The sequence below is a fragment of the Aspergillus udagawae genome (assembly GCF_001078395.1).
Source record: "Aspergillus udagawae IFM 46973 DNA, scaffold_4, whole genome shotgun sequence".
Classification (NCBI taxonomy): domain Eukaryota; kingdom Fungi; phylum Ascomycota; class Eurotiomycetes; order Eurotiales; family Aspergillaceae; genus Aspergillus; species Aspergillus udagawae.
In genome coordinates, this window is record NW_025091267.1 from 2,755,428 (window position 1) to 2,782,206 (window position 26,779).

Genomic DNA, 26,779 nt, shown 5'->3' on the forward strand with positions numbered 1-26,779 from the left:
TATATTATTTTCAAGACTGTTGATGTCTAAGCTGGGCTAACTTTCTGCCCTTGTCGCTCGACTCATTACATGCATCATGGGCTGGCCAATATCCGAGCCCGGGAGGGTATACCTACCGCAGCTCAGGTCTCATCCCAAATGAAAAATTCTACTCCCGAAATTGATTGTTGGGTACTCTGCCTTGGCATCTACAAGTGATTTGATGTAAAAGAAAAGGCAGAGGAGATGCGACTGACCCTATACCTATCTATCGCTCTCGGACGTCACCGCCTTAGCTGTGCCTATTCAAAGGCGGTCAGGCCAACCCCAGGGCGGGTCAGGCTTGATCCGCTCCGCCTTGCGGGCGATCAACAACTACCGTTATTGGGAGCTTCATCCCCAGCCTGAAAACCGATATTGAGTATTGGACAACCAGCCAAGAGTTGTTACTTGCAATTATCTTCGTTATGGATGATATTCTTGCGCCAATACAGGATGCTTTTGAAGGCCAGATTGTTTGTTATCTCCTGGACGCACTCGTCTTTAATTAGTCTTGTTTAGCCACTGGGTTAGAAGCTGATCTGGCAACTTGGTGACTTAGGATTTCCACGGCCAGCGCATCGCCGAGCTGCTTTCTACAGCTCTTTTAATCATTTCAGGAGTAAGTACAGATTCAAGATCAATATAACGCTCTCTCCTTACATCCCATGTTCACATGTGTTCGTTCACTTACAAGCTCTCCTCATTCCTAAAGGTCGCTGCCTTTCTCATCGGATACATCTACGAAGATATACATTTAACGCTCTGGACTGGCTTGGCGGGTACATTGGTGACGGCATTGGCTGTTATCCCTCCTTGGCCTATGTACAACAAGCATCCTGAGAAATGGCTTGTTCCCACGACAGGGAGTGAGGGCGGCCCAGGCATCATGGTTGACGGTGTCAAAGTTGCATAATCTCCTAATAATCTCCTTGACTGACAAATCGAGTACCATATAAAACCAATGTTATCTTTGCGATCGTGATGAGTTTGAATGTGCGCATCAAAGCCTCTGGCCAAGCAACGTTCGATGAAAAGCTGTGAACGCCATCCAACCCAGTTCGCTCCCCGCCATCGAACTGTCCTTTTCCATGTCAAATGAATTCCCAGTGCAATCGATAAAGTCCGTATTCTAGGTTATGCGAGATGAAAAGGAGCAATCACAAACCGAGAATTGCGTAGATCCCCGTATCTTTGATTACCTGCCGTACTTCTGGAATTCCCAGTCTCGGTTATCCAACGGACAAACTTGTCGGGTTTTGAGCCAGCGAGATATGCAGTGGAAGTGGAATGCATGCTGAGATGCAAAACATTTGTTAGCCCAGATGAAGAAAAGCAGTCGCTAAAGCGAAACCTACGTTGCAAATTCCCCAGGCTACTGTGCACTCCTCAGTTGTTGATGAACCTTGATTCGCCTGACACTCAATACCTGGGCGAAGCAGATGAGTATCCATCAAACAAAATAAAGGTGTGAAAGACGTACATAAATCCATAATGTGATTGCGGCAGATAGCACAGTTGTCGACGACGATATCCCAGGCCCATAAAGCAACGGCATTCCACTGCGTCAATTGTGCGTTAGACCAACCTTCTCTCAGAAATGACAAGTATGCATCGATTCAGCCGTACTTTTTTGACCTCGAACTTCTTCTTGCTGTCTGTAGCCACTTCTGAGCCCTTCGACACGCCTTTGCCCTTGGCCGAGGCCCCGGCGGTTGCCTCTTTCATCTCCACATCCGCCATCGTGATATACCTTCCTTACCCTAGCTACCTGGAGAGATGTTCTGGGAAATGCCAGGGCTTCACTGCAGTTTTGTGAAAGAGTTAAGGGAGGGCCCAATAATCTCGAATTACGTAGTTGGGAGCGATGGCAGGGTATTATTTATCGGACGTTGCGGTGAAGACTATGGCACTGACGTAAGTTTTCTGGCGATAGACTAGGAGTATAGAACTGATAAGAGGTCCTCAGAGGAGTTGGGTACATACCACTTGCTGTAGTACGAGAAAGAGAAGACGCGATCTTGCACACTCGCGCCTGTGTTGATAAGAGATGGAGCGGCTGTTTTGAAAGCCTCCCAATAGATGAAACTGCCTGTTTGATTGTGTTTGCAAGAACCAACTGACGCCGAAGTGGCGTAGAGTCTACTCCATAACCTGACCACACTTAATGTTTGCTTGGGCACGGTTAGTCATCGCAGATCCCCACTTAGAGTTCCCTGACTCTCCCCAGCCAACTTCTTCCCGCCCTTCCCAAGATTCGTTTCGTTCACTTGCCAGTTTACTGCAACTTCAAATGTCTACAGCTAAAAACATGCGCCTCTACTCTGTCTTTATTCTCTCCTTGCGTTCGCCTATCTAGATCTAGCGCCTGCTCAAGTGTTTCGACCTGTCACTTCCATTGCCGCTCGATTAATAGACCATCCTTCTTGACTTTGTGCTCGGCTTACCCACTTTTCCTTGACTGGACAGCTTTGTCCATTGTATTCCCCTGGACGTTCTGAAATCAATTTCGTCATCTCTTGCTGTGTTTTTCTAGCGTTGAAGTATCTGTTATCGGCTGCTGGGCAGTTCACGGTGACTCGGCTTTGTCCGTCATTGCTGTTATTCTTATCCGTGACCTCGCTGTTTATTGATCACTTCCCCTTCAAGTTCTTCCACGAATCTCCGAAGGCTGCCTATTTATTAAGCCATCTATTCACAATGCCGAGTACATCGCCTACTCCTCCGACGCCCAAGGGATCTCGGAGCAACCGGCGCAATCCGAAGAAAACAGCAACCCCTTCTAACCAGAGGGTGGCTTTGCTCACTACCCCTCCGTCATCGCCACCGAGAAACTCGAGTCCTGGAGAAACAGTTACCGATACATCTATTAATATTGTTAATCCTTCTAAGAGAAAGAATCCCCGCTCAAACAGAAAGCCACGCGACGCCCCTAAACCCTCACCAGCTCACAACAACGGACACCGACACACATCCTCGCATCCGGCCAGCAGTACTCCCCAAGTCAAAGACAGCCCTCATTATGCCGGCCCGACATTCCATGCGTCGCCTGCTCCTTCAGCGCTCCCAATACCGAGCTTTTTCTCGAAGTCTGTACCAGAATCGGATTCCGTACAAGAAATCGATGGGGACCACCTCGAAGCTGGTCTCGACCTGGACACTACGCCGTCAAAGCCGCGGCCACGTTTTCAACCTCAGTCGGAAAAGTCGCAGTCCACACCTCTTGACTTTTTATTCAAAGCTGCTGTTGAAGCGAGAAACTCTCAGCTTCAGCGGAGTCCCGAAGCCAATATTGGTACTCTGTCTCCGCAAACAGATTCTAAAGTTCAACATCACCAGATACCCAACGGTAAAGACAGAGCCTCCGCCGGTATTTTTCCTTTAGAGATGGAAAATCCAGGCCTACAGAACTCTCAAATTGGGCCTTCTTTCGCCACGTCCTACAAAGATCGCATGAACGCGTTGCGATCTTCTAGCTCGCCCTCTTCTCCAACACCGGAGCTCCACGAGGAGGAACGAAAAGCGAAGACTGAAGCTCTCAAGGATCTGTTGCTGAATCCACGACCCCAGAGGCCCTCAACCGCGTCTATTCTAAACCATAATCAAGCCATTGGTCACACTACGCGACCAAATCTCAGCCCTAACGTACCTCATTACGCGACTCCCATGAGGACTAGTTCAGGTCCGCCAGCGACCCTTTTTAGGGACATACCACCTGAACAGAACCGGTCATCTTTCGAGAGTGGGCTACAATCCCCTTTCTATTATTCCAGCAGTGTCCAACAACCTCAGAGTTCGAGAATGAAGACAGGCATTATTCAACCGAATCCAATGAACCCGATAAGCGCCTCAGGCGGCGCAAGCTCTTCGCCGTTTGAGACCTATGGGTCGTCCAAATTCTCTCAACCCCATGCGCAGCAGCCAGCCTGTTACGTTCCACCACATCACCAGTCCTTCAAGTCTGGGGCAATACCAGCGGACACTTCCGCTCCTCTTGATACAAAGAAGATGGAAGATGATTTGAGGAGAATTCTGAAACTCGATGCTAATCCTAGCTTTCCTTCGAACGGTATTCAGAGCTCGTTCGCTTGATGTCGAAGTTTGGCTCGGACTTCTCCGTTAGATGTTGGATTTGGTGCACGAGTTTAAGACGATATTACTGCACGATGGACCCAGGAGAAGACTTTTTTTTGTTTTCATGATTGATCAATTGAACACATGATGAACGATATTGATTCCAGCGGGGACTGTAGCGTGCCTTGCGTCCTGCGCTCTATTTGAATTCTCACTATTGCTCGTTTTTGTTCCCTCCTGCTCTCAGTCTTCTTTCTTATGTTTTTTGTTCTCTTTTCAATGCCTAAGTTCCGCTGATGTCCTTTCTCGTTATGGGATCTAATGGAGTTATCTCTGCAATCTTTTCTTTTGGTATCAGCTATTGCTCTCTTGAATGGCGGGGGTTATGGGTACTTTCGTGGGGCGCCTATATACCCTCTATTGCATCGAACCCGGAGTCCGGTTGCCGTTGAGAGTTTTTGAGGTACCTTGTTTGGGACGGTCTATCTCTGCCTTGATTTCATGAATTCGTTTGCCCTTTGGACTCTCTAACGTGTGCAGTTGGCGCCATGCGGTCTCACTCTCATCTTTGTTCCCTTGCCCTTCCGATCTACGACTTCTTCGCTTTACCTCTGTCATTTTCCAGTTAGACTGGCTGTGAGAAGCTTTCGGCATTTGCTTCGAAGTTGAATCTAGAATGGCAGATTGTGGGGTCACAAGTCGGTTATTTGACTCGGCTATCATGATTTCTACCTCATATTCTGTTTGTGTGTTCTCACCCTTGGGCTGTTTAAGCTTGATGTTCGAGACTTCTGCCATGGCGGTCACTCTATACGCAGTTTTCGCAAAGAAATCCAATCTTTGTCTTGCAGATACATGCTCAGTCATGCACATCCTTCTTAGCACCTGCTCTGGCCCCGTGGCTTGTGATTCTGGTGGCCATTATTTGTATTATAGAGCAGACTTACCGCTAATACAGCGTTACATAGTAGGTACAGGAGTAGTTTAAAAAGAGGGGATCCAGGATCAAGTCAATGAGGGTTATATTGTCTACAATGCCCGCTACGTACTCCTAAAGGTGTTCTGTTCTTGTGTAGCTAACTTGTCTAGACGCGTGGTGTAATCCGACTGTAACAGTAATACGGAGTAAAGATAGGTATCACATAAGAATAAAGGTACCTAGGTACTTACAGTGTGAGGTTGGCCGAGTCCAGAACCTGTATGGAAGCCCCCGTGGAAGGTCCATACCGTAAGTAGCCTCCATACCGAAGGTAAAGTGCCATCCGTTTTCCCCGCCCTGGTGGTTACCTAATAATAGATGCCACAGGTGGGTTTCCAAGGTATGGTGAATAATCAAGATCCCAGTAGGGAATGTTTGAAGATTCATCAAAGGGACAATCAAGTGTCCACCTGGTGAACCAGGGATCATAGAGAGGTAAATATGAAGTGATGAGCATCTATCTGCTGCATAGATAGCAAAATCTCTTTCACATTTAAAATTGCCTGTCGATGATTATTTCGCTAAAACGCCACCAGCTTAAGAAACTGTTGTCTGTAACTTAGGGTAGACTACAATGGATCAAGAGATGCGGGTCTTAACTCTTAAGACAGTTCACGTCCTATTTCCTACACCATTTCCAGCCGGCGTACTCTGTAGATAACCAGAAGAGCCCGATATTTATCGCAGCAATTGTGAGTGTTGACCGTTACAACTGTTCTATTAGCGGAAGGCTTTGGGAGTAGGAGAATGCCGGTCCTTCCAGAATGGTGTCGGTCGACGTTTTCGGCTGTTTGTTGCCAGTGGCATATGGATCATCAAGATTATTTCTGTCAGTTCTGTGCATAGTGCGTATCTAACCAACCTTTAATTCCCTATGAACCTATCATTCAACTCCCTATACTAGTAGTTAACTATTAGTTATGTATATGGTCAGTCAACTCGACCTAAAAGGAAATGAGAGTTTCCACAGGTCCCAGGGGCTCAAGGCGAATGAATGATCGAATCATGGGTGATCGGCTCGTCCAAATATCCGCAGTCCGAATACACACATATGAACGCGCTAAACCTGGGTCCCAAAGAGGGATTAAAGAGCAGAAAAGTAGACATCCAAATGATCCAAGAGACGAAGAAGTGTTGAAAACGGCGGAGGATACGTACTTACCGCGGTGTTTCTCCGAACAACCGTAATTACAGAGACATTGGGAGACTAAATATTGCCTATCTCCTAGCGATAATAATATTTACATATCTCCTGTTCAGATGGTTAAAATCGCTACCTCTGTTATTGGACTTTGAAAATAACTGTTGGCGCATGGGCTCGTTTGCTTCTGGGCGAAGGATTCCTACCGCTTTCTGCGTTCTGGCTTGCCTTCAATTGTCCAAGTCCATAAAGGTCGATCAACTACTAATCATCGGCATCACCTCTTTTCGTCTGGAATCCATATACTTCCTTCTGGTTCCTCTATCTTGTTGATATTCCCTTCTCCTTATCACACACAGCCCATACCACTCCATACTTCCCATCCTATCCGTCCCTATTTCATCAGGAAAGTTAAAGGATCAAGCGCCTTTTACCGCATCCCCTCTGCTTCCCCTTGCTCGAGGGGGAAAAAGTCCTTGATCGTTTCGCCCTTTCTTCTCTGTCTTCTCCGTCCCAAATCATCTCTCTCCTATCCGACCTCCAGCGTCAGTAATCAAATGACCCACATTCGGTACACTTGAGTATCCCAACCTTTCTAGATTTTGTTCGCCCTCGGCTTGGTCTTAGTGCTGTGGAGGTTCCCAAGATGTCAAACGCGTAAGTTCTACTTCGCACTTGTCTGAAATTCCCTCAGGAATCGAGCAAAGAAGATATCCCTTCCTCATTCTACATAATACACCCGAAGTCAAAGAGACTGAGCGAATTTTCTGATCTTATTCGAGCAGCTTCGGTTCAGCATGGCGCTCCTTTTGGCATACGATGACCTCCTATGATCGGCATGCGTCCCACGACTCCCCGTATCGGACCGGAAGACATGTACCTTTGAGCCAAAGCCGCCATGAGCCCCTCACATCTATTGCGACGAGCGCCATTGAGTCTCGACCGGATCTGACTGATACATTTGAGGATGACCAACCGAAAGGGTCTACAAGTTCCAATTCTAACGGGTGGACTGGTTCCCCTACCGGAGTTGGTTCTCCTAATCGTCCCTATTCCCCCGGATTGAGGTCGCTTTCTTCCCAGAAGCGGCGATCAACTGAACGTGGCGCAGATGGTGCCCCGGAGATTCAGATGCAAAGCTTCCATGACGGAGCTCCGCCTCCGCCCCCGGTGGCCCATTCATGGCGGAAAATTGAGCGATGGCTGGAAAATAATTACGAAGAGCTACACGATAATCTTTGCGAGGGGTGCACTCAAAACGATATAAATGAGTTGGAGCATGAATTGGATTGCAGTCTGCCGTTGGAGGTGCGGGAGTCCCTCATGATCCACGACGGTCAGGAGCGCCCTGGCCTCCCCACAGGCGTTATCTTCGGATGTATGCTTCTAGACTGCGAGGAAATCGTTCAAGAATGGAAGAACTGGAGAACCGTCAATGAAGAGTTTCTGAGCAACTCCAGCATGATGAATCCTCCGCCGAAAGCCACAGCAAGTTCTTCCTCTGCAGCACCTCCTCCGCAAGGCCCGAATCCTCTCTGGAGACAGGACCTTCTGGACCGCCAGGACTCACAGCCTCCAGGCGCTGTACAGAAGGCATACGCACACCCTGCCTGGATCCCTCTTGCTCGTGATTGGGGTGGAAACAATATTGCGATCGACTTGGCCCCTGGCCCCGCTGGGAAATGGGGTCAGGTCATCATTTTCGGTCGGGACTACGACTGCAAATACGTTGTCGCTCGCTCTTGGGCTGCTTTCCTTGCTGTGGTCGCGGATGATATTTGCAGTGGTAAAGTCAACGTAGATGAGGAGACGAATGAGCTTAAATTGTTGGAATTTAAGGGTCAAAATGTTGAGCCGCCGTATTTGGAGATTCTGCGCTGGAGGACAGATCAGAAATATGGCAGAAGAGCCCCTCGACGCAAGGCACCAAATGGACTGGGACTCAACACGAACAGCCGACCCGGGAAAGAATCCCCGTATGGAAGCCCAACACCTAGTGAAGAACGAGGCCGGTCTCCTCACCGGTTTCCCAACCGCGGTTCTACTCAGAGCCCTAAGACGCAGTTCGGCGTTTCGAGTCCTCTAGCTCGAGTCACAGAAGAAGCGACGAGTCCCGTGGTTACAAGTGCTGAAGTTGAGACGCCCGAGGATGCTCCCAAGGGAAACAAAAAGGAGCCTGAAACCGATGATCTGATGGAGGTGGTTACACCCCAAATTTCTGGGAAGGAAAACCAGGACCTCACAGACAAGAATGACGAGCAGAAGTCACCCAAAGCAGAAAAGGTGCAGAGACGTGAGTCTAACCAAGGGACAACCGCGGTCTCGGAAGCTGAGGTCTTGGGGGAAATGAAGAACATAGCCATCTAAGCCTGCTTTCCTCAGCTTTTTCCTTCTCTCTCTTACGAGCACCATTGTGCCAACGCTACGCGGCTGAATTCTATTTCCTTTCTCTCGTTGACTTTACTTGTTGAAGAACAACAGCTTCCTCAAGCGAGCAGGTAGACGTGGTGTGACTGGTTTGAAACGCTTGTATAAATTTCCCTTGTTATTTCTGTTATTCATACGACATTTCCATGCTTCCATGGAGCATTCGATTTCTTCTTCCCGAAGATGGTCTTGTTTCTCATTTGCCTTGAGCCACATCGCCTGTAACTTTACCACTCAATGATCATGCAGTTTAGGTTCAATATTAGCCAATTGACCTTCCGTTTGTCTCTCATGATTGAAGTGTCCTCCTACTCCTTTCCTTAAGTGACAATTCTCTTCAGTGTGCTCGTAAAAGAAAGAAGTTTCTCATGCTTCTCAATGGCGTTTCCGGCCTTGCTGTCTTCAATTATGTGTTTGACATGGCAAATTCTGACTGCTCATTGCGTGAGGACGGGGAAGACACATTCTTTCATTTACCCCTTAAGTCCCACTATACAAGGCACCCAAACATGCTATGAGTGGCAGTATTAGTCTAATTGCACGATGCGTTGGGCACTTGAGATGTCTATGATCATTGGCACACCAGATTATGATTTGCAAGCCAGAGCTATGGCTGTTCTCCACGGGTGAGACAGGACAACTTGGTCATGCCGTTGCGGAAAAGAGCTTAACGGTGAATACTGTCATCTCAGTCCCAGTCGTCGTCATCGTCATTATCCCCTCCATGGTGTCGCCCACTTCCGCTCCGAATAGTCCGTCGCCCAGTACCTGGCCGTCTCCTGCTGGACCCTTCGTCACCACTGCCACCCTCAGATATATCAGAATCATCCTCGCTATTTTTGAACTTCGTCTGGCCTAGAATCCCTTTCCATAGTAGTCGCTTTTCTAGAGTCGCGATATTAAAGCTGTCAGCCCCGTCCCGGCCCCCGGCTCCAAGGCCTTCGAATCCCACCACACGCTCAACACCAATTCCGTCCTTGAACCCAACTACACAAGGAAGGACTCGTATGCTCAGTTTGTCCACCACAAACGGGGTATTGCGCACGTCGACGCGCGCGAAGCGCACCTCATGGTGCCGTGTTGCCAACGCCCGGATATGCTCATCCATGACCCCGCAGCGGGCGAAATCCGGATGGGCAAAATGGATGACACAACGATGGGTCTGTGTTGAGAAATCTAGCACGGCTTGGTCGTCTTTCAGAGTCGGGTAGAGGCCTTCAACGAGAGTGGTTGCTGGACCGCGAAAAGAGGATCGGTTGTTTTTGGCCGCAGAAAACTCGGCATTGAGTTGTTCGATGCGATGCGCACGGTAGGCAGAATCATCTTCGTTCTCGAGGGCTTCGAACAGGGAATCGTCGTCATTATCATCGTCTAGATCTCGAGCGGGGTGGTCCTTCTGCTCTGAATCCTGATTCATGGCGCTGGCAGGTCTGTTCTCCAGACCTATTAGTCGAATAGCGTTTCAGAAGATGACGCTCAGGAGACAGACGGATTCATAGTTCGAAAAATCTTGAGAACCCAAACGGGTTGGTTGATAAAAGCAGACAATTGTCATTGTAAAGTTAAGGGAACAGCGGAGATAAAACCATAACGTGATATCAATACGGAGGTCAAGCTCTATTGCTCAGATAAGAGAAAATCTCAACATAAAATTTCACCTTTAACCCTATCATCGAAATTAACCTCGTCCATCAGTGGTGGAATAGGCACCTTGTCAGCAATCTCAAGCAGTGCTCTAGTATTGCTATCCAAGGCTTAGGTCTTTGTGTATCAATGATGGTTAAGGTACCTACCTAAGGTAGGTATTGGACACACTTAATATTCGCGTTGTATGTAATTATCAGATACATTACCTGTACTCCGTATCCAAGGTACCTTTTCCAGGATGCCGCTTCCGGGGCGGCGGCCTGAAACGTCAGGCAGGGTATTCTTCATTATTATTCATAATAAAAAAGAGCAAGAGTGATACCTCTGTAATGAAAAATAATAACATTTGATTGATTATAATTCTTCCATGCACCATTCTCATCTTATCAGAACTTCTGGCTTTATTTCCCACCAACCCCCCTTTCCTTACATACCTCATTCAAATAGGAGGAACATAAGGAAGTGGACAAGGAAGCAAGGCTCTTCCCTATATAATATATTGTCTTATCATTCATTGCTTCTCACATTCATTTTGTCTTCATCTTACCTTTTTTTCCCTCACGGATCCGACTCACCGGCAATTGTTTGTGCCACTGAAGATTCTCCCCTTCGTTCCTCGATTTTGTCTGGATATTTCCTTCTTGTTCCCTCGGTCTTCTAATCCGATTATCAGTCTCACACCATGGCGGACGACAAGAAAACGAATGAGTATACCGTCGAGATGGATAAGTTAGATCACGGCAATAAGAATTTCGAGGCGCCGCCCCCTGCTGTTCAACCCAGAGGTCCTCCAGCCGCGCAGCTTGCCAATAACCCCATTCTGCCCGTGCTGGCTTATTGCGGTTCGTCTATTTTGATGACTGTCATGAACAAATATGTCCTTTCCGGCACGGATTTCAATCTCAATTTCTTCCTCCTTTGCGTGCAGGTAAGTTGGGCAGATTTTCCGGGGCGTAGTTGTCACCAAGCCTGAGCTCACCACATCGTTTCACTCCAGTCTGTTGTCTGTATTGTGGCGATTCAAACATGCAAGGCTAGCAATCTGATTACATATCGCGACTTCAATTCGGATGAGGCCAAGAAGTGTAAGCATCCCGTTTCGTCGTTGGGTATCGTCAAGCAAAGCAATCTGACAAGTCTTCTTTCTCGCCAGGGTTTCCCATCACTCTGCTTCTGATTGGCATGATCTACACGGGCTCCAAGGCACTGCAATTTCTGTCGATCCCTGTGTACACTATCTTCAAGAATCTGACCATCATCTTGATCGCCTACGGAGAGGTGCTTTGGTTTGGCGGTTCGGTGACAGGCATGACCCTCTTCTCCTTTGGACTCATGGTCCTCAGTTCCATCATCGCCGCGTGGGCCGATATCAAGCATGCAGTTGAAAGTAGTGGAGACGCTACTGCTAAGGTGTCGACTCTCAATGCTGGTTATATCTGGATGTTGATCAACTGTCTCTGCACTTCGTCCTTCGTCCTGGGAATGCGCAAGCGAATCAAGCTGACTAACTTCAAGGATTTTGACAGTATGTCCCTTCTTGTTTCTATGTCTATGCCACAAAACCTTGAAGCTCGCGCCTAACCTTCTGCCTCATTTAGCCATGTTCTACAACAATCTTCTGTCAATCCCTGTGCTTCTGGTTCTCACCTTCTTAATGGAGGACTGGTCGTCAGCAAACATCGCGCGCAATTTCCCCCCCGCCGATCGCAGCGGCATCTTGTTTGCCATGATTATCTCAGGTCTCTCGTCCGTGTTCATCTCCTATACCTCCGCTTGGTGTGTCCGCGTGACCTCGTCGACAACCTATTCCATGGTCGGCGCTCTGAACAAGCTGCCCATCGCACTCTCCGGCTTGATCTTCTTCGATGCCCCCGTCACTTTCCCCAGCGTTTCTGCCATTGTTGTCGGTTTCATCAGCGGAATTGTTTACGCCGTTGCCAAGATTAAACAAAGTGCCAAGCCAAAGACCGGTGTGCTGCCAATGTCGAACCCCCCCGTTAGTGCTAGCAGCCAGAGCATGAGAGACTCTCTGCGCTCCTGAATCACACCACCATGAAGTGAAGGTTTAGCGAGCACCGAAATGCGCCTTATCATGGACGACGCACGCCCTTGTTATCAGGTCGAATCAGCTCCCCGAAACGAGTGCGGTGTCACCACTAACATGAATGTGATATGTACCTATACTCCCCTTCAGACGCAGTTGTCCGCATTTCGGTCAATTCGTTATTGCTTTTGGCCTTTGTGGGTCGATGTGCTTCCTAGGTACATCGCCTTGCCCTCATCGTGTTCGGTTTGATGGGAAGGCCTCTCTCTTTCTGTTGAGATTTTTGTTCCAAATCACGAAATTCTGGTCACGGCTTTCATTTCACCCTCCGCGTCTTAATTGATACAACTTGCTCATATGCATGCCATTTTTCGCGAATTTTGAGACTGCAGACAGACCAGATGTTGAAGACAGTGGATTTTTCTTTTATTTGGCAGTGTGATGTATATAACAACCTTGTACTTCTTTTTAATATGGTTATAGAGCGGGTTTGGATGGCATGGTCCGTTCTTTTGTCGAAATTGCTACGGAGTTAAAAATATGAATAGACGTCAATTCAGGATATAACAAAACTGTAACCTACGAAATGAGAAGGTCAGTTATTCTCTGTTTCGTACCTGATGAATCATATTCAAGAAATCCATCGACCTCGGGGAATGAATTGGCCCGCACGCAGGTTTGGAACTAATATTTTCTTTTTTTTCTTTTGGTTGCGGACATGATTCCTACCTCAATGGGGAAGCAGTCACTAGAGGGGCCAGTTATCCAGTTAGTTCAGAGGACCGTTCCAGTTCTCAGTTCTATCTTTGTTTAGATCCATCCTGAAGACGACAGGACCTGAAGGACTCGAGTTTATATTTCTTAGACATGCCCAGATCGAAGAAAGCCCGAGCCAACGGGCCCCAGCGCGGTGATGGGCCTGGCATCAGAGGACCCCGGAAAATGCAAATGTTTTCGAGATTATCTACATCCGCGGGGCCATCTTCGACATCCAAGACCCAGAAGAGTTGCATTAGCAACTATGGTACAGCGGACAAGAAGAAAAAGAATCCGGCCCAACATCGACGGCCTATTGTCCCATTCGGACGGAGAGATCGTATCCTACTTGTGGGTGAGGGTGAGCGCTTCCTCTTCTTCATACTTCGCTACTGCTTTTCAAGATTCACCTTTTCCTTTTTTCTTTTTTTCTTTTTTTTGATTATTTTCTTTTCCGAATACGTGGAGCGTCCAGAGCCCTTCAGTTTGTGCTGTTTTCCCTATTTACGTTTGTCTCATATGCTTGTCCCGACAAGAGTCAAGCGAGCGTCGATGTTTCCGCATGTGTTAATATGCGAGGGTACTCGTCGTGTTGGCTTTGTTGAAGTTATGGTATACTAGCGACCTGTATTGACATTGACCCGACCCGACCTGAGGTTATTCTGCGCTTTTACTTTCGTGTACACATGCTGGCTCGGCTGAGCCTATGTGCCTTGCGCTTCAGGTACCGGAGTTCCTGGATTTCAAATAGTCTAATGAAATGTTTACTAGGAGATTTCTCATTTGCTCGCTCTCTAGCAGTGCAGCACCGTTGCAGGAATATCCTGGCCACATGCTACGACTCAGAAGAGGTGCTATACAGCAAATATCCACAAGCTAAACAGCATGTCCAGGATCTTCTTAGCTCGTTCTCAAATAAGGAAAAACAGAATGATCCTGATGGATCTGAGACAGAGAAGGAAAGCACGCAGGAAAAAAAGAAATGCGAAGAGCAGTCTGAAAAGAAACAAGACTGCAAGCGTCGCGGTCCAAACGTACTCTTCGCAGTTGATGCGCGAAAACTCGGATCTTCCGCCGGAGGTGGGAAGGATGTCCGCACAGGCTTTGCACGCCGCGAGCGCAAACGTCCTGCTTGGCAGGAAAACAGGCAGAAGGTCGAGCCAGCAACCACTACAGGCGGTCCTTGGGATATCATATGTTTCAACTTCCCACACGTCGGTGGCCTATCAACGGACGTGAATCGACAGGTTCGCTCAAACCAGGAATTACTTGTCGCCTTTTTCAAGGCCTGCGTGCCACTGTTGTCGGCCCATCCGCAAGTCGTGAACGGCGATGATGAAGACGAGAGGGATGACAACTGGAGCTCAAGTGAAGACAGTGAATCAGACTCCGGCGAGCAGGATGATCAGGATATCCTCGCCCATGGACGGCGAGTTAGATACAGGACCGACCCAGGACAAATTTTAGTGACCATGTTTGAAGGCGAGCCTTACACCTTATGGAATATCAAGGATCTTGCACGGCACGCTGGTTTGCGGGTGGTCACGAGTTTTAGATTTCCGTGGAGCTCTTACCAGGGATACTCCCACGCTCGAACCCTCGGCGAGATCGAAGGAAAGCATGGGGGAAGAGGGGGGTGGAGGGGAGAAGACCGCGAGGCGAGAATGTACGTCTTTGAGGTCAGGCAAGAAGATCAAGTTGCCCCGCCGAAGAATCCACAGGCTGCTAGGTTGGACAGGAAGGGAAGGAATAAGAAAAGGTCAAGGGACTCGTCCAATAGTGACGATAGCGACTAGGCTGTTAAGAATTTTGTTCTCGTACTTCGCCTCTCCAGTGCCTTCTGATAATAATACACAAATCAGGAGAGAATATGAAACATGCAGCAGCCTCGACATTCTGGATACCTCCACAACTACATGATGTAAACCTTTTTCATCTCACTCTCGTCGAAGATCTCGCCGGTGGTGGGATCTTTCACCTTGCCTGTTTCAACACAGCCAAGTTTCTTGCTCATATCTAGTAACCGCTGCTGACCGTAAATTCTACCATTTGGCAAGACAATTGGGTCACTTTCAACATAGCTCTTAGCATGATGGGCGTACGGCATATTACGCGCAAGTTCATTCAGCTCAGTCGAGCATATGGGACATACGGATGTCGCGGTAGATAGAGAGTTGGAGCTCGACGAGGTATATGCCGAATGGCAAGATGGAGTCTTGAGGGCTGATAAGCCAGCAGACAATGCAATATGTAATAATGGGCTTGAAGGCAACGATAGAAGTTCATGATGAGTGCGGATGAAGAGGTCAGACAGGTGATTCCACCGGTCGAATGAGTACATCGACTAAAAATCTGTTAGCTGGATATTTCAGGCACAATGGGCGGATTTGAGGACCAGGGTTAGACGTATGTACCTTGTATGGTTCAGCCTTAGTGTCCTGAGGGAAGGCGAGTAGTCCTGCTGCTCGATGGATTTCTTTTGATTGTGTTTCGGTATACGGAGTAAGATATCGTTTGGCATGTGCCAAAGCGTCTATGAGCTTCCCTCTATCCCCTGTCCTGATCATTTCGATATACTGCTGCAGGCGTAATTCAAATTCCAGATTGAACTGTGTCTGGTTTGTTAGTGAATGAGACCAGATTCGAGACACGGCTATGTTCATGTGTAATCCACATACCTGGCTCTTCTTCAACGCCGCTTTGTTTTCGTTACACCACTGCAAAGCGTCCTTTGTTTCTCCACGGCGCAAGCTCTGAGCAATCCTTTGGCACTGTACGAAGACATTCAGATCAACTAGATCTTCAATTCCCTTCTCCTGGGCCAACTGCTGAGCACTCTCAGTGTACCCGGAACGCAGCATGTGATCAACCACCAGTCTATCCAGCCTGATCCTGGACCACTGGTCATATTTGACATCTGCCAAGCTAGGAATTTGGTGCAGATGCTCCAGGTGCTGTATACGTTTTCGTGACTGGTTTTGGATTTTCTTTTCCTCTTGCTGGATACTTTCCATTTTACGTTTCAGGTTTTGCATGCGAGCCAACATAGAGTCGAGAGCCGCTAGAGTTTGATCCGGGGTCTGACCATTCGACAGGGAGACATTGGCGGCCTCTTTGAGTGCGGGAATGACATATTCTCTTTCCCGCTCGACAAGTCGTTGAACAGATTTGAAGTTTCTCCGCGCAAGCTCATGAGGTAATCGTAGAAGAGGCTGATCCTATATGACCACAAGATGCCGACATCAGTAGAGCGGTATAGGCAGGGGCAGTGGTGGGAATTACCAGGAGCAGATGATTCTCCGCATTGAGCTTCGTTGATGTGAGCTCTGCAGCCATGAAGACGTCCGGATGGTCTGCACCTGGTGGTATTAAATACTTCTTTCACGTTAAGCCGGAAAGGAGACAGGTCGCGTGGGTGGAGAACAAGCCGATGATTAGGGTGAGATAACAAAGGGAGAGAAAGACGTTGCGACGCAGTATAGGATGGCATCCATGTAGCAGGTGGGACGGGCGGCGGGGAAATAATCGGCTTGTCGGATTTGGTGCGGAGACCATTGGCGAAAAGGTCACAAGTCACGACACTGAAAGGCCCATCCAACAACCAAACTAAATAAACACGTTTGTCGAACGCCAGCAAGAGGAGACAAGTGATACAATTTTAAATGGATAGCTGTACACTGGTAATCCAGGAATACCGCAATCATAGACGCTGGCTGGATACTCACGTCGGTTGAACCATGTTACAATTTTCGAATATTCATACGAGAGATGGAGTGAAGTCTCTTTCTATGATTGCTGACATGAGAGCAGTCGTTGTAAATGAGACAAGAAAGACTAACATTGGTTCCCTTTTCAACCCAAGACTCCGATAAACAAGAAACAAAATAAGGTACAGACAGCGTGCCCGTATGGCAGTTCGAGAAGCAAATACAAAGCAGCAACGAAGTCTTCCAACCATGGAAGCCCGATATCCGAGCAAGGTATTAAGGTCCCAGTGTATTGTCTAGTCGCTGTCATCACTGTCCTCCTTCTCCTGCTTGGATTTCCTCCGCTCCTTCTTTTCCTTCTTCTCCTTCTTCTTGCGCTTGCGCTCTGCACGTTCCTCTGGTGTTTCGCCCTCATGCCTCTTGCGTTTCTTCTCTTCCTTGGTTTCATCGACATCCATCTTGGACTGGGGTGAAGATGGTGTCTCGTCCTGTTCGGTAATTGGGGCAGCAGCCAGGTTTTCTTTAGCCGTCGATTCAGGTGCTGCCTGAGCGGAAGCTTCTTCGGGGGCGCTGTAATCCTTGTATTCGGTCTTCCATTTGGCGGGGGTGTCCTCATTTGCTCGGCCATATTTCTTGAGGACTCGTCAGCGTACAAAAACCACAAGAACCTATGTTGGAAGGCAACTCCTAACAACTTACATCCAGTTTTCCAGCTGACTTGAGCTTTTTCTTCTCCAGAGCTACAGGGCCCAGACCCCATCTGCGAGGGTAGAGATCACGCTCCATGATGCAACGTTTGACCTTAGCTACGACTCCATGATCGCAGGTCGAAAGTTCAACAGTAGACATTTGAGCGATACCAATGGCGATGGCTTCACCCTTTGTAGTCATGAGAACAACTTCTTCGTTGACATCAATGCCAGCCTCTGGACCTCGGTCAGCAACCAGGTGGAAATGGACATCACCAAGAGTAAACAGAACTTACCAAAGCGTAGGAGACCAGGAATCATGAGCTTTGCGCCATAGCACACGGCATTAACGGCGCTGTCTTTGACGACAATACGCTTGTAGGTTGTGAGAAGAGACTCGAGAGGTCGGATGACCCTGCGGAGGTAAGACTCGTCCCGCTGGTTATCGTACATCCACTGCGCATCCAGGACGTCATGAAGAGTCACGAGGCCATTGTTCTCGTCCATAGCTCCACTTCGTACACGCCGAAGTTCCTGCATGTGAGCACCGACACCAAGCAAAAGACCCAAGTGAACGCAAAGAGTTCGAATATAAGTTCCAGCCTCGCAGCTGACCCAGAACACGCCAAGGTGTCTATCGTTGTCGAACTCGTAGAGTTTGCTTTCGTGGATGGTTCTGATACGAAGCTGACGCTTGACAGCAGAGATCAGAGGAGGCCGCTGGAAGAGAGCGCCAGTCAAGGTCTCAAGGGCTCTCTTGAACTGAGCCTCACCGCCGGGAATCTTGTCATGGAGACGAATGACGCAGACGTACTCTTTTCCGGCACCTTGTTGGGACTTGACCAAGCGGGTGGCACGGTCAATACAGACGATCAAGCAACCGGTGACCTTAGGGTCAAGAGTTCCACTGTGACCAGTCTTCTCCGCCCTGCAAAACACGCGATGATCTTAGCATCTGGTTTCGAATATCAGCGCAGAAAGATTACAATTTACCTCAAGATTCTCTTCATCCAAGCGACAACCTCGTGACTAGATGGATTGGAAGGCTTGTCGAGGTTGATCACACCCGAACTGATGTAGGACTTCAGGTCACGCTTGAGAGGCGAGCAACCAGCGGGAATTGGTGTGAAATGACCGGTTCTCACCATGACTGGGATAAAATCAGTTCAAGCTACTTTACACAACATAACCCTGCCATCCTGCAGAGCGAAGGGTCATGAATTTGATCAAGTATTCACGTACGCTTGTCATAGTTCTTCAGCAGCAAGGGCCACTCTTCTGTGGAGATGTTGGAGGCACCAGCCTCAGGCTTGATGGTATAGTCCATCTCTTCCTTAGCCACTGAAACTGCCATCTTGAAATTTGGCTTCAAGGGTTCAATGTCACCAGGTGAGGGCGCGTTTTGGTGAGAAGCGCAGGAAAAATTGCACTGACTCCACCAAGGTTTTGCTCTGGCGCTAATGAGAAAAGAAACTTTTGGGAAATTTTGAAGTGCGGCAAAAGGTTTAGCTACCAAAGAGGTTAGCGTCGGGAATCTCAGAATCACGCCGACAGTCCCGTGACTTTCTTTGAAGGTAATCCACATCATCATATTTTGTCTTTCTCGGACTTCGGTTTGCATTAGTCTCTGCGGTGCGCTGCGCTGCATAAATAGCTGAAACCGTCAAAGACTACTCTCGCTTACACAAGAGACTGTCGGGGTCCTGCGTCTACATTTTTATAACTCTCTGTGTTCTGAATGCCATGATGTACTGGATTATGAAACTTCTCGATCTCAAGGATGAAGCGGAGGTGATACTTGTTAAAATAAGGAAGCCGCCAGCCACAGTACTATGCAGTATCGACAGCATCGGCAAAGAAAAAAAAAAGATAGAAAGAAAACAGTAGAGCCTCGGAGTCTAGGTCTGTTTCCTGCCAAATTAGCTACCACCAAGTCTCCGCCCTGGCCCTCTTCCACCCCATGAGCCCTGAAAGGATGAAGCCCAGCCACTTGACGAGGAAGGGGAGTTTTGGCCCGCTGGCCGATAAGCTGTTCCATAGGTCCGGTATTCACCTCTAGGGGCGTAGGCGGCGAAAAATCTCCTTACGAAAGCTGGCGTGGTGAGGTAGTTTCTCCCTCCGCCGAAGGTCGGATAAAGACGTGTGAGGAAATCATACAAGTGGGCAGCGATGATTCCCATGCCCTCGCTCAATGCAGCGGGCCACCCGGCCATGACCAGAGTGAGCACGAGCATCGCCCAGGGTAAGTATTCGATGGGTATCTGAATGATAATAAAGGTTGCTCTTTTCCCCCGATTGTCCTGTGCAAACGTATACACAAATGCTAGGATGAGAGCTGTCGCAAGTTAGCATGGGTGAAAACACGATTCGCCAGGTTAGGCTCACCCGAGGTGAAGATTACGCCACTTAAGAAGTAACCTGCGGTGACCTTCGATTCATCAGCATTGTGTACTCGATCAAGGCTACTTCAAAGGTAGAAAATGGAACAGGTTTCAGGAGAGTATAACAATTCATGATTGACATTACAGATAGAAGAGTATATGGAATGTAGGGCACCATAACCACCAACGTGATACTATTTAATCACGATGGCTATCTCAGTGGTCTTCCCACCATACCCACAACGCATACAGCCCTATAGGATCAATGAGAGGCGCTGTATGGGATGCAGGGGTGATCTTCCTCGCTTCCAGGAACCGCTTCAGCTAGTTGAGACTGGGCGGGCAGATAACGCGAGGTGACTATGCTAGGTTCAAAGAGAAGGTTTGTAGAGATGAGGAAACGTTGAGGAAGTGTGGTGGCTTTCCATCGGATGATGGCCCATCCGATACTTGTCCTCTAGACTTACCATGATAACAAAGGCTACGAATAAAACGTAGGTGAAGAAGTCACCAGGCGAACTGAAACGGGGTGAGCCTGTCTCAAGTGCGCTGCCATAGGTATACACTAATGGCAGGTTAGCGTGGCTAAGGACCAGTCCGACATGAAGTCGTACTAAAGTAAAGATCGAATATGAAGGAAAGACCCGATCCTGTCAGAAGGAAAGGTGAAAACAATCTCCATAACTGAGGCGGAAGCCTGAAAATCAGCCGCGGAATGAAGACAACATAATAGCCACTCAGCAGGCCACCATAAACCAGAGCTGATTGAGCAAATGTTAGAGCAGTAAGCGTCCTGTCATCAAACGTTAGACAGGATCCCTCAAGATAATGACTTCAAGGCGGTAGAGGAGTACCTCGTGACAGGAGGAGCAGACCAGAAACGATCCATGTTAGTGAGTAGGATTGTAAATTGGCTCCCACTGCCTGACTGTATTGTTAGAAGAATCACAGTTTACATATCACAGAATAGCGGCAGATTTTTGGGAAGTATTTCAACTTAATGCCATTGACAAGTTATATCAAAAGGTAAGAGAAGGAGATTTTGCTTCCAAGGAATAAAACGTGTGCAAGAATTAGCTTCTGCTTGATAAAGTTTTTCCATTCCGTTAGACGAACAGACCCACTTTATTGGTACCTTGAGAGGTATAGGGTCACGTGCAAATACATGACTTACAGCACTCTTACCATGACCTCTCATACAGAACAGCACTCTATCATCGTCAAACAAACTATTAGCTTTTCTACCTTCCGTCTCTCTTTACATAGGGCTGGTACCTAAACGTCGTGGCTGATGCTTTCAGCAGGGTTTTGTTAGACGGAATAAAGAGCTATGCCTGATGAGTAGTGCTCCAGCTATTTAATGCCGAACTGTATTTTGTCTAAGGATCCTGTGCTTGAATTCAAGTCAAGATGGCCTGGTAGGGACTAACCCTTCTTCTGTACTCTTGACATGATCAAAGTCTTTCTTTCCCTTTATTTTTCCTTCTAAGCACAAACGCACGAGCGACAAGGCCCGTATACAGACCCAACATTTCGAGGCTAATGACTTAGCATCGAATGCTCATCACGAACTGTGCTAGTGACTGGAAGCGAGGACATTTGGTAAGTCTCAAGTTTTCGATCAAGAGATAGAAGCTCTCGTCAAGAAGCGGTCCATTGGTCGCTCGCATTGTATTAGTTCCGTTGTTGCACCGGCAGTTTGGGACAAGCTTCACTTTCATTGCCATTCGCGATACAAGCACAATGTGATCATTGTCAGTTGTCAAATCTATCACCGCGAAATTTCACACTTCTTTGTCTTCACAGTGCCTCTGACCGCCAGTCCCCCATTGTTTCCTTCAATCCAAACATCCCAAGCTCCGCTTCCCTTGTCGAATCTGGGCTTACCGCAGATGGTTAAGTCCTCGTCAACGTATAAAGGACACAGATTTCTATATTCTATCTCACTGATTGCGCAGTTAGACTCCACTAAGTAGCTCTGCAAAACTGTGAGGAGCAATGTGAGAGTCAGTGGGCCGTGAACAAGGAGGGTTGGGTAACCTTCAACGTTCCGGGTATAAGATGTGTCAAGGTGAATAGAGTGTGCATTGAATGTGAGTGCTGAAAATCGAAATAATAAATCCTTGCTGGGTTTGATCTTATGGCGAAATTCGGCGTCCGAGGGAGCTTTAAAAATGACAGTCAGTACGTCCTCGAAAGCAAATCTTGGTTTGGTCTCAATTACGCTGAATTTTCCTGCGAACCTTCTCAAAGACCCCTTTATCTGCTTCGATTTGCTGTGTGGTCTTTTGGCGCATAAAAACAAGACTTCTATTTTCGATAACTGATGACTCCCGGTCTTCATTCGCGTTGTCACTCCATAAACGCCCCCTGATACTCTCCTCCGCCGCGTCTTCCTTGACCGTGCCAATACGTCTCTCTATATCGACCAAAATTTTTTCCTCCCCTTGATGGCCTTTGACTATTACGTCCCGAATTGTTTCAATGCAGACAGCTCGACTGCCATCAAGGAGAGGACTAAACATCAATGGGAATCTGACCCTTCCACCAGCCCAAAGACGCCTGATAAATGGCTGCCCCGGGAAATGCAAAGTATCAGTACCGTCAGGGAGTATTTGAGATAGAGTGACTTGAGGAGGAAAGTAGACTAAATGATGCCCTGGCTTCAGGGGTGGGGGTCGCTTAATCGAGGGGAGGGTCGTATGCTTGTACCCTGTGTGCTGCCAGTGTGGAATGATATCCATCAAAGTCAGGTTCAAGAGATGAGACGGTTGGGGATGAAGATAGTCATATATTAAGGGAAGTCGTCGTGCTATCAATTCCTGGCGCAAGCTTCCAGAGAATGTTGAGTAAGTTCGCATTTTGGTGCTTGTGTATAGCCGTCCCAATGGGAATGGGAGGCCGGTTGTATTTGCTTTCATCTAGTGATGCCAGATTCATGTGATCAGTCCAACAGTAACATGATGACTCGAGCCCTTGCATGTCCTAGGCTTTGTGGCAGCGAACTTGGAGCTGCTGTTTGTTTTGTTTGTTCTGACGGACTCGTCCGCAGCTACGAGTAACTCACAAGTCAGAAATGCTGGAGCTCACTGGGGCTTGACTGACAAAGTTGGAAACCCCCTCCTTAATTGTTCCGGAGAATCTAAGGAAGAGACCAAGTTTCAGGGATTCATGGAGCCGATCAGAGTGGCTTTTCTTGGCCCTGCAGCGTCCTTTTCCCATCAGGTCAGGAATGGTGAGCTCATCATAAACCTCGGAACATCATTAATGTGGAGATACAGGCTGCCGTTGAGTGTTTTGGATCTTCGGCTGAGTTGTCACCCTGCCTATCGTTCGCGGATGCTTTCGCCGCAGTTCAGCAGGGCGAAGCAGACTATGCCATCATCCCTGTCGAGAATTCGACCAACGGATCAGTTGTCCAGAATCTTGATCTTTTAGCAGATCAATATGGGCTCTACGAAGATGTGAATGTATGCGGAGAGCATTATTTGACAGTTCACCACTGCCTGCTGGTTCGAAAGGCCCTGTCGCAACCGGATATAAGGTCAATAACGAAGCTCTATACACATCCCCAGGCATGGGGTCAATGTGAGAATTTCCTGGCGAAATTCTTAAAAGGCATCGAAAGGCAGGACGTTTCTTCAACCTCAAAAGCTGCTGAGATGGTCTCACTCGAGACAGAAGAACACAGTGGTGCCATAGCTAGCCGATTCGCTGCTGACTACCACAGCCTAGATGTACTCTCGGAAAATATTGAGGACAAGGCCGACAATACAACGCGATTCCTCGTTCTGAGGAACACAAAGTCAGAACGTACAGCCCGGCTTCCATTTGACGCTTTGAAGGCGCCGTCAGTCGGTTTAAATCCCCGGCTCACACCGTCTGCGGAAAAGACTCTGATCTCGTTCAGAATCCGTCAGGATTTTCCAGGGGCGTTGGCAGACGCTCTGTTGATATTCAAGGACTTTGGTATGAATCTTACCAGCATCAACACGCGACCGAGTCAGATAAGGGCTTGGCAATATGTGTTCTTTGTCGAATGCCAACAATTCCCTACGGACCAGAATAGCCAGGGGGTTACTACAATTCTGGATAAGATGCAGCAGGTTACTGAGGGCTGCAGGCATCTTGGCACTTGGAAAGACCAGCTTTCAACTAGCAGCGTTTGATACATGTTACATGCTATCTCATCTGACATCCCTGGAAAGCACAGATATGATTTTCTATATACGGAACGGCAACTTTCTTAGAGGAAGACATTCGTGTTTCATCGCGAACAGAGCCAGTCTGGCAAATACCGTGGTGCTTGCTAGTTGCCGTTGGTCACATAGAGAACGCAGAAATAACGAGCGTAAATGGAAGGAATTTCGACCCAGTAAACTGTGCCAGAAAAGAACAATCTCAATTTCGCCAGCTTAGTTCTAAGCCCGACCATGTTTTGTGAACGGCTGAGTTCTGCACGACAGATCCACCATTCTTCAGCAAGGTACACTGCGGGCCGACCCAGAGAAAACTAGGTAGACTCAGTGACCATGTTACGAAGCTTGGATGGCCCTGATGCGTTGTTGTCAGACTCGGTTCCTGGACCAAAGTGTATGTCAGACATGGATTATAGACAAACCTCTGAGCAGCTTTATAGAGTTTTGTCCAGACCACAGCGCGGTACGTGCCAAAGTAGCCACGGGTTCACCATGAAAGCCACCTTCACGAACAACAGGGCGAGCCGTCAAAAGATCCATATTGGAAACTTCTGGCCGTTCATCCTCGCTCTCTGCGAGGCCGCTGAACCGTCAATCTGCATAGATGCCCTGTGTTAGCATGCATGATAAATTTTTTTAGGGTTCAAGACGTACCGTCGTAAAATTCATCTTCGTCATCAAGATCGGCCAGCTGTTCGAAGTTGACCTTGTACCGCAAGAGTGCTCCAATTCCACCAAATCCCTTCACAAACTGGTTTCCTTCACTGGACTTATCTGAAACAAACTCCAGCGTAGCACCAAAATCTTTGTAGTTCTCGGCAAGCCACTCGAGGAACGAAGTCTGCTCAACAACTTCCATCTCAGTGCCAGTCTCTTTGTCGGTGAACAACGCTCTGTTCTCTTCTTGAGCTTTGGTGGCATGGACGATGACTTCGGAGCCAGTTGACGTCTTGAGAACATATCGAGTCACGTCGAGGTTCTCATAAACGATGAGGGTCTCTGCGGCACCGAGTTCCAACGCCTTCAAAGTGTCATCAATACCATAGCAGACCTTTCCAGTATCTTGACTGATTTCCTGGAAGTACTGGCCAATCAGTTTCTTCTCCTGCACAAACTTGACATTGCTCAAAGTCTCCGAGGAGAGTTCAATAGCTTGGTTGAAACCATTTTCTCCGCCGTAAGAGACATCCACGACTTTGATGACCTTGGCTTGCAAACGCTGATCGAACATATCTGACTGGTTGAGGTCATTTTTGAAATCAGCAGAACCTGCTAAAATCAGGCCCGCAACGTTCACTTTGTCGTTCGTGATGAAGTTTTGGACAGCCAGTTCGGCAATTTTGCGCACATAGTTATGACGCTTTTCCTCACGCAGACGGGCAAAACGCAACGCGGACTGACCACCACGACCGTGTTTCTTGGGCAAATCAACGCTTAGCTTCTGAATGACTTCTCGGGTATTTCCGCTCAGTGTGCCGAAGAGGGCGCCGTTTCCATCCATTACAATGAAGCCAAACTTCTGATCCGACTCAAGGAGCTCACTCAAAGCTTCTGTATGAAACTTGTTGTCACAAAGATAGAGCGAGGTATTGATAGGTTTAAATGGCTCGAAGTCAATGTTGATCTTTCGTTCCTTGCCTTCTGACGTGATAATTTCACCACAGTAGATCACCAGGCCATTTGGAGGAACCTTGTTATACAGCTTAAGACGTTGCTGTGTAGAAGTGATGGCTGAAAGGACAGAGAGGCGGTTGACGCGAGATTTAATGTTGGAAGCGGTACCCTACCACATCCGTCAGTGAGCAGTTAGACATAAATACAGACTCCACGGAATTGGACATACAAATTCTTCAGCTAACATCTTTGCCGCTCGGGAGACTTGATCTTTGGGGGCTGAGGATTCACATTAGCGACGCATCGAGCAAAAGGGCGGATGTGAAGAGGCTCACGAATGATAAGAGAAATCATCGAGGTTCCATTTCCCCTAGCAGCCTCAAGGCGCTTGATAAGCTTCTTCACCTTCCATATTTCGATGTTCTTCTCAGCTTCGTTCGGCTGAGCCGCGCTCATGTTGGGCGAGGCGACGGTAATTGACGACCAGAGGCAGAATAGGGTTCACAATTTGACAGTCTAAACAGTCTAATGCTGGCAAAGATTATTATTAGCGGTAGAAGATAGAGAAGCCGGAAGAAATTCGCCTCTTAATTTTTTAAGGACGAATTCGTATTTAGTTGAGACAAAAAAAAAAAGAAGAAGAAGAGACTGAAAGGAGCAATCGAGTCACATACCTTAAAGCTGGTCAATTTGCCGTCCAGGTCCAGCGGGGGTGTTGGAGCAAATTTCATCAGGCACCGTGGGGTGGCAGGGAACAGACAATATGGGTCGGTCGCCTGTTTTTCCAGGATGACATAAGCCTAATCTTGGAGGCACAGCGAGCGGGTTGTACCAATAATATACATTAATGATATTAGCTATGTTGATGAACGGAGTACTTCATGCAAGCAATAATATGTATGCACAAAAGGCCATTGCGGATGGGTGGTTTAGGCAACTGGATCTTCCTCAAGTCAATGTCCTCGTGGCTCTGATAATCATCTCTTTCTTGCTCTTTGAAATACATAATACCAGAGCTCAAGGTTCTCTCTGTTAAAGATTCTCCATGATCAATCCCTGTGATCTTTTGGTTTTCACCCTCGTTTTCATGCTCTGCTGTCATT

At 47.9% G+C, this 26,779-nt stretch overlaps 12 protein-coding genes across 12 annotated transcripts; 6 read left to right on the forward strand and 6 right to left on the reverse strand.

Annotated features, from left to right (window-relative positions):
- Nucleotides 1-446: 446 nt before the first annotated feature.
- Nucleotides 447-934, forward strand: Aud_006339 (signal peptidase complex subunit 1; the record flags this gene model as incomplete). The annotated part of the gene is made up of 3 exons (XM_043291240.1): nt 447-494; nt 581-640; nt 734-934. The coding sequence occupies 3 exons, from the start codon at nt 447-449 to the stop codon at nt 932-934; spliced, it is 309 nt and encodes a 102-aa protein (XP_043147175.1).
- A 282-nt stretch (nt 935-1,216) lies between these two features.
- Nucleotides 1,217-1,761, reverse strand: Aud_006340 (SCF ubiquitin ligase complex subunit HRT1; the record flags this gene model as incomplete). The annotated part of the gene is made up of 4 exons (XM_043291241.1): nt 1,217-1,315; nt 1,377-1,447; nt 1,502-1,580; nt 1,648-1,761. The coding sequence occupies 4 exons, from the start codon at nt 1,759-1,761 to the stop codon at nt 1,217-1,219; spliced, it is 363 nt and encodes a 120-aa protein (XP_043147176.1).
- A 957-nt stretch (nt 1,762-2,718) lies between these two features.
- Nucleotides 2,719-4,110, forward strand: Aud_006341 (proline-rich nuclear receptor coactivator motif-containing protein; the record flags this gene model as incomplete). Its single annotated transcript, XM_043291242.1, has 1 exon — nt 2,719-4,110. The coding sequence occupies one exon, from the start codon at nt 2,719-2,721 to the stop codon at nt 4,108-4,110; it is 1,392 nt and encodes a 463-aa protein (XP_043147177.1).
- Nucleotides 4,111-7,031: 2,921 nt separating this feature from the next.
- Nucleotides 7,032-8,579, forward strand: Aud_006342 (SMI1/KNR4 family protein; the record flags this gene model as incomplete). The annotated part of the gene is made up of 1 exon (XM_043291243.1): nt 7,032-8,579. The coding sequence occupies one exon, from the start codon at nt 7,032-7,034 to the stop codon at nt 8,577-8,579; it is 1,548 nt and encodes a 515-aa protein (XP_043147178.1).
- Nucleotides 8,580-9,327: 748 nt separating this feature from the next.
- Aud_006343 (thioredoxin domain-containing protein) lies at nt 9,328-10,056 on the reverse strand (the record flags this gene model as incomplete). Its single annotated transcript, XM_043291244.1, has 1 exon — nt 9,328-10,056. The coding sequence occupies one exon, from the start codon at nt 10,054-10,056 to the stop codon at nt 9,328-9,330; it is 729 nt and encodes a 242-aa protein (XP_043147179.1).
- A 912-nt stretch (nt 10,057-10,968) lies between these two features.
- gmtA (GDP-mannose transporter) lies at nt 10,969-12,327 on the forward strand (the record flags this gene model as incomplete). The annotated part of the gene is made up of 4 exons (XM_043291245.1): nt 10,969-11,214; nt 11,284-11,371; nt 11,440-11,811; nt 11,885-12,327. 4 exons carry the CDS (start codon nt 10,969-10,971, stop codon nt 12,325-12,327), a joined length of 1,149 nt encoding a protein of 382 aa, XP_043147180.1.
- An 870-nt stretch (nt 12,328-13,197) lies between these two features.
- On the forward strand, nt 13,198-14,882 carry Aud_006345 (25S rRNA (uracil2634-N3)-methyltransferase; the record flags this gene model as incomplete). Its single annotated transcript, XM_043291246.1, has 2 exons — nt 13,198-13,447; nt 13,858-14,882. The coding sequence occupies 2 exons, from the start codon at nt 13,198-13,200 to the stop codon at nt 14,880-14,882; spliced, it is 1,275 nt and encodes a 424-aa protein (XP_043147181.1).
- A 116-nt stretch (nt 14,883-14,998) lies between these two features.
- Aud_006346 (FYV10 family protein) lies at nt 14,999-16,422 on the reverse strand (the record flags this gene model as incomplete). The annotated part of the gene is made up of 4 exons (XM_043291247.1): nt 14,999-15,430; nt 15,501-15,695; nt 15,765-16,304; nt 16,369-16,422. 4 exons carry the CDS (start codon nt 16,420-16,422, stop codon nt 14,999-15,001), a joined length of 1,221 nt encoding a protein of 406 aa, XP_043147182.1.
- Nucleotides 16,423-17,089: 667 nt separating this feature from the next.
- Nucleotides 17,090-18,836, reverse strand: cbf5 (pseudouridine synthase CBF5; the record flags this gene model as incomplete). Its single annotated transcript, XM_043291248.1, has 5 exons — nt 17,090-17,425; nt 17,493-17,719; nt 17,779-18,410; nt 18,476-18,632; nt 18,725-18,836. 5 exons carry the CDS (start codon nt 18,834-18,836, stop codon nt 17,090-17,092), a joined length of 1,464 nt encoding a protein of 487 aa, XP_043147183.1.
- Nucleotides 18,837-19,401: 565 nt separating this feature from the next.
- Aud_006348 (uncharacterized protein) lies at nt 19,402-20,752 on the reverse strand (the record flags this gene model as incomplete). Its single annotated transcript, XM_043291249.1, has 5 exons — nt 19,402-19,817; nt 19,868-19,910; nt 20,331-20,428; nt 20,478-20,656; nt 20,718-20,752. 5 exons carry the CDS (start codon nt 20,750-20,752, stop codon nt 19,402-19,404), a joined length of 771 nt encoding a protein of 256 aa, XP_043147184.1.
- A 2,282-nt stretch (nt 20,753-23,034) lies between these two features.
- Nucleotides 23,035-24,032, forward strand: Aud_006349 (prephenate dehydratase PHA2; the record flags this gene model as incomplete). Its single annotated transcript, XM_043291250.1, has 2 exons — nt 23,035-23,088; nt 23,145-24,032. The coding sequence occupies 2 exons, from the start codon at nt 23,035-23,037 to the stop codon at nt 24,030-24,032; spliced, it is 942 nt and encodes a 313-aa protein (XP_043147185.1).
- A 344-nt stretch (nt 24,033-24,376) lies between these two features.
- On the reverse strand, nt 24,377-26,132 carry Aud_006350 (translation termination factor eRF1; the record flags this gene model as incomplete). Its single annotated transcript, XM_043291251.1, has 5 exons — nt 24,377-24,444; nt 24,485-24,634; nt 24,717-25,845; nt 25,906-25,955; nt 26,012-26,132. The coding sequence occupies 5 exons, from the start codon at nt 26,130-26,132 to the stop codon at nt 24,377-24,379; spliced, it is 1,518 nt and encodes a 505-aa protein (XP_043147186.1).
- Nucleotides 26,133-26,779: the final 647 nt, after the last annotated feature.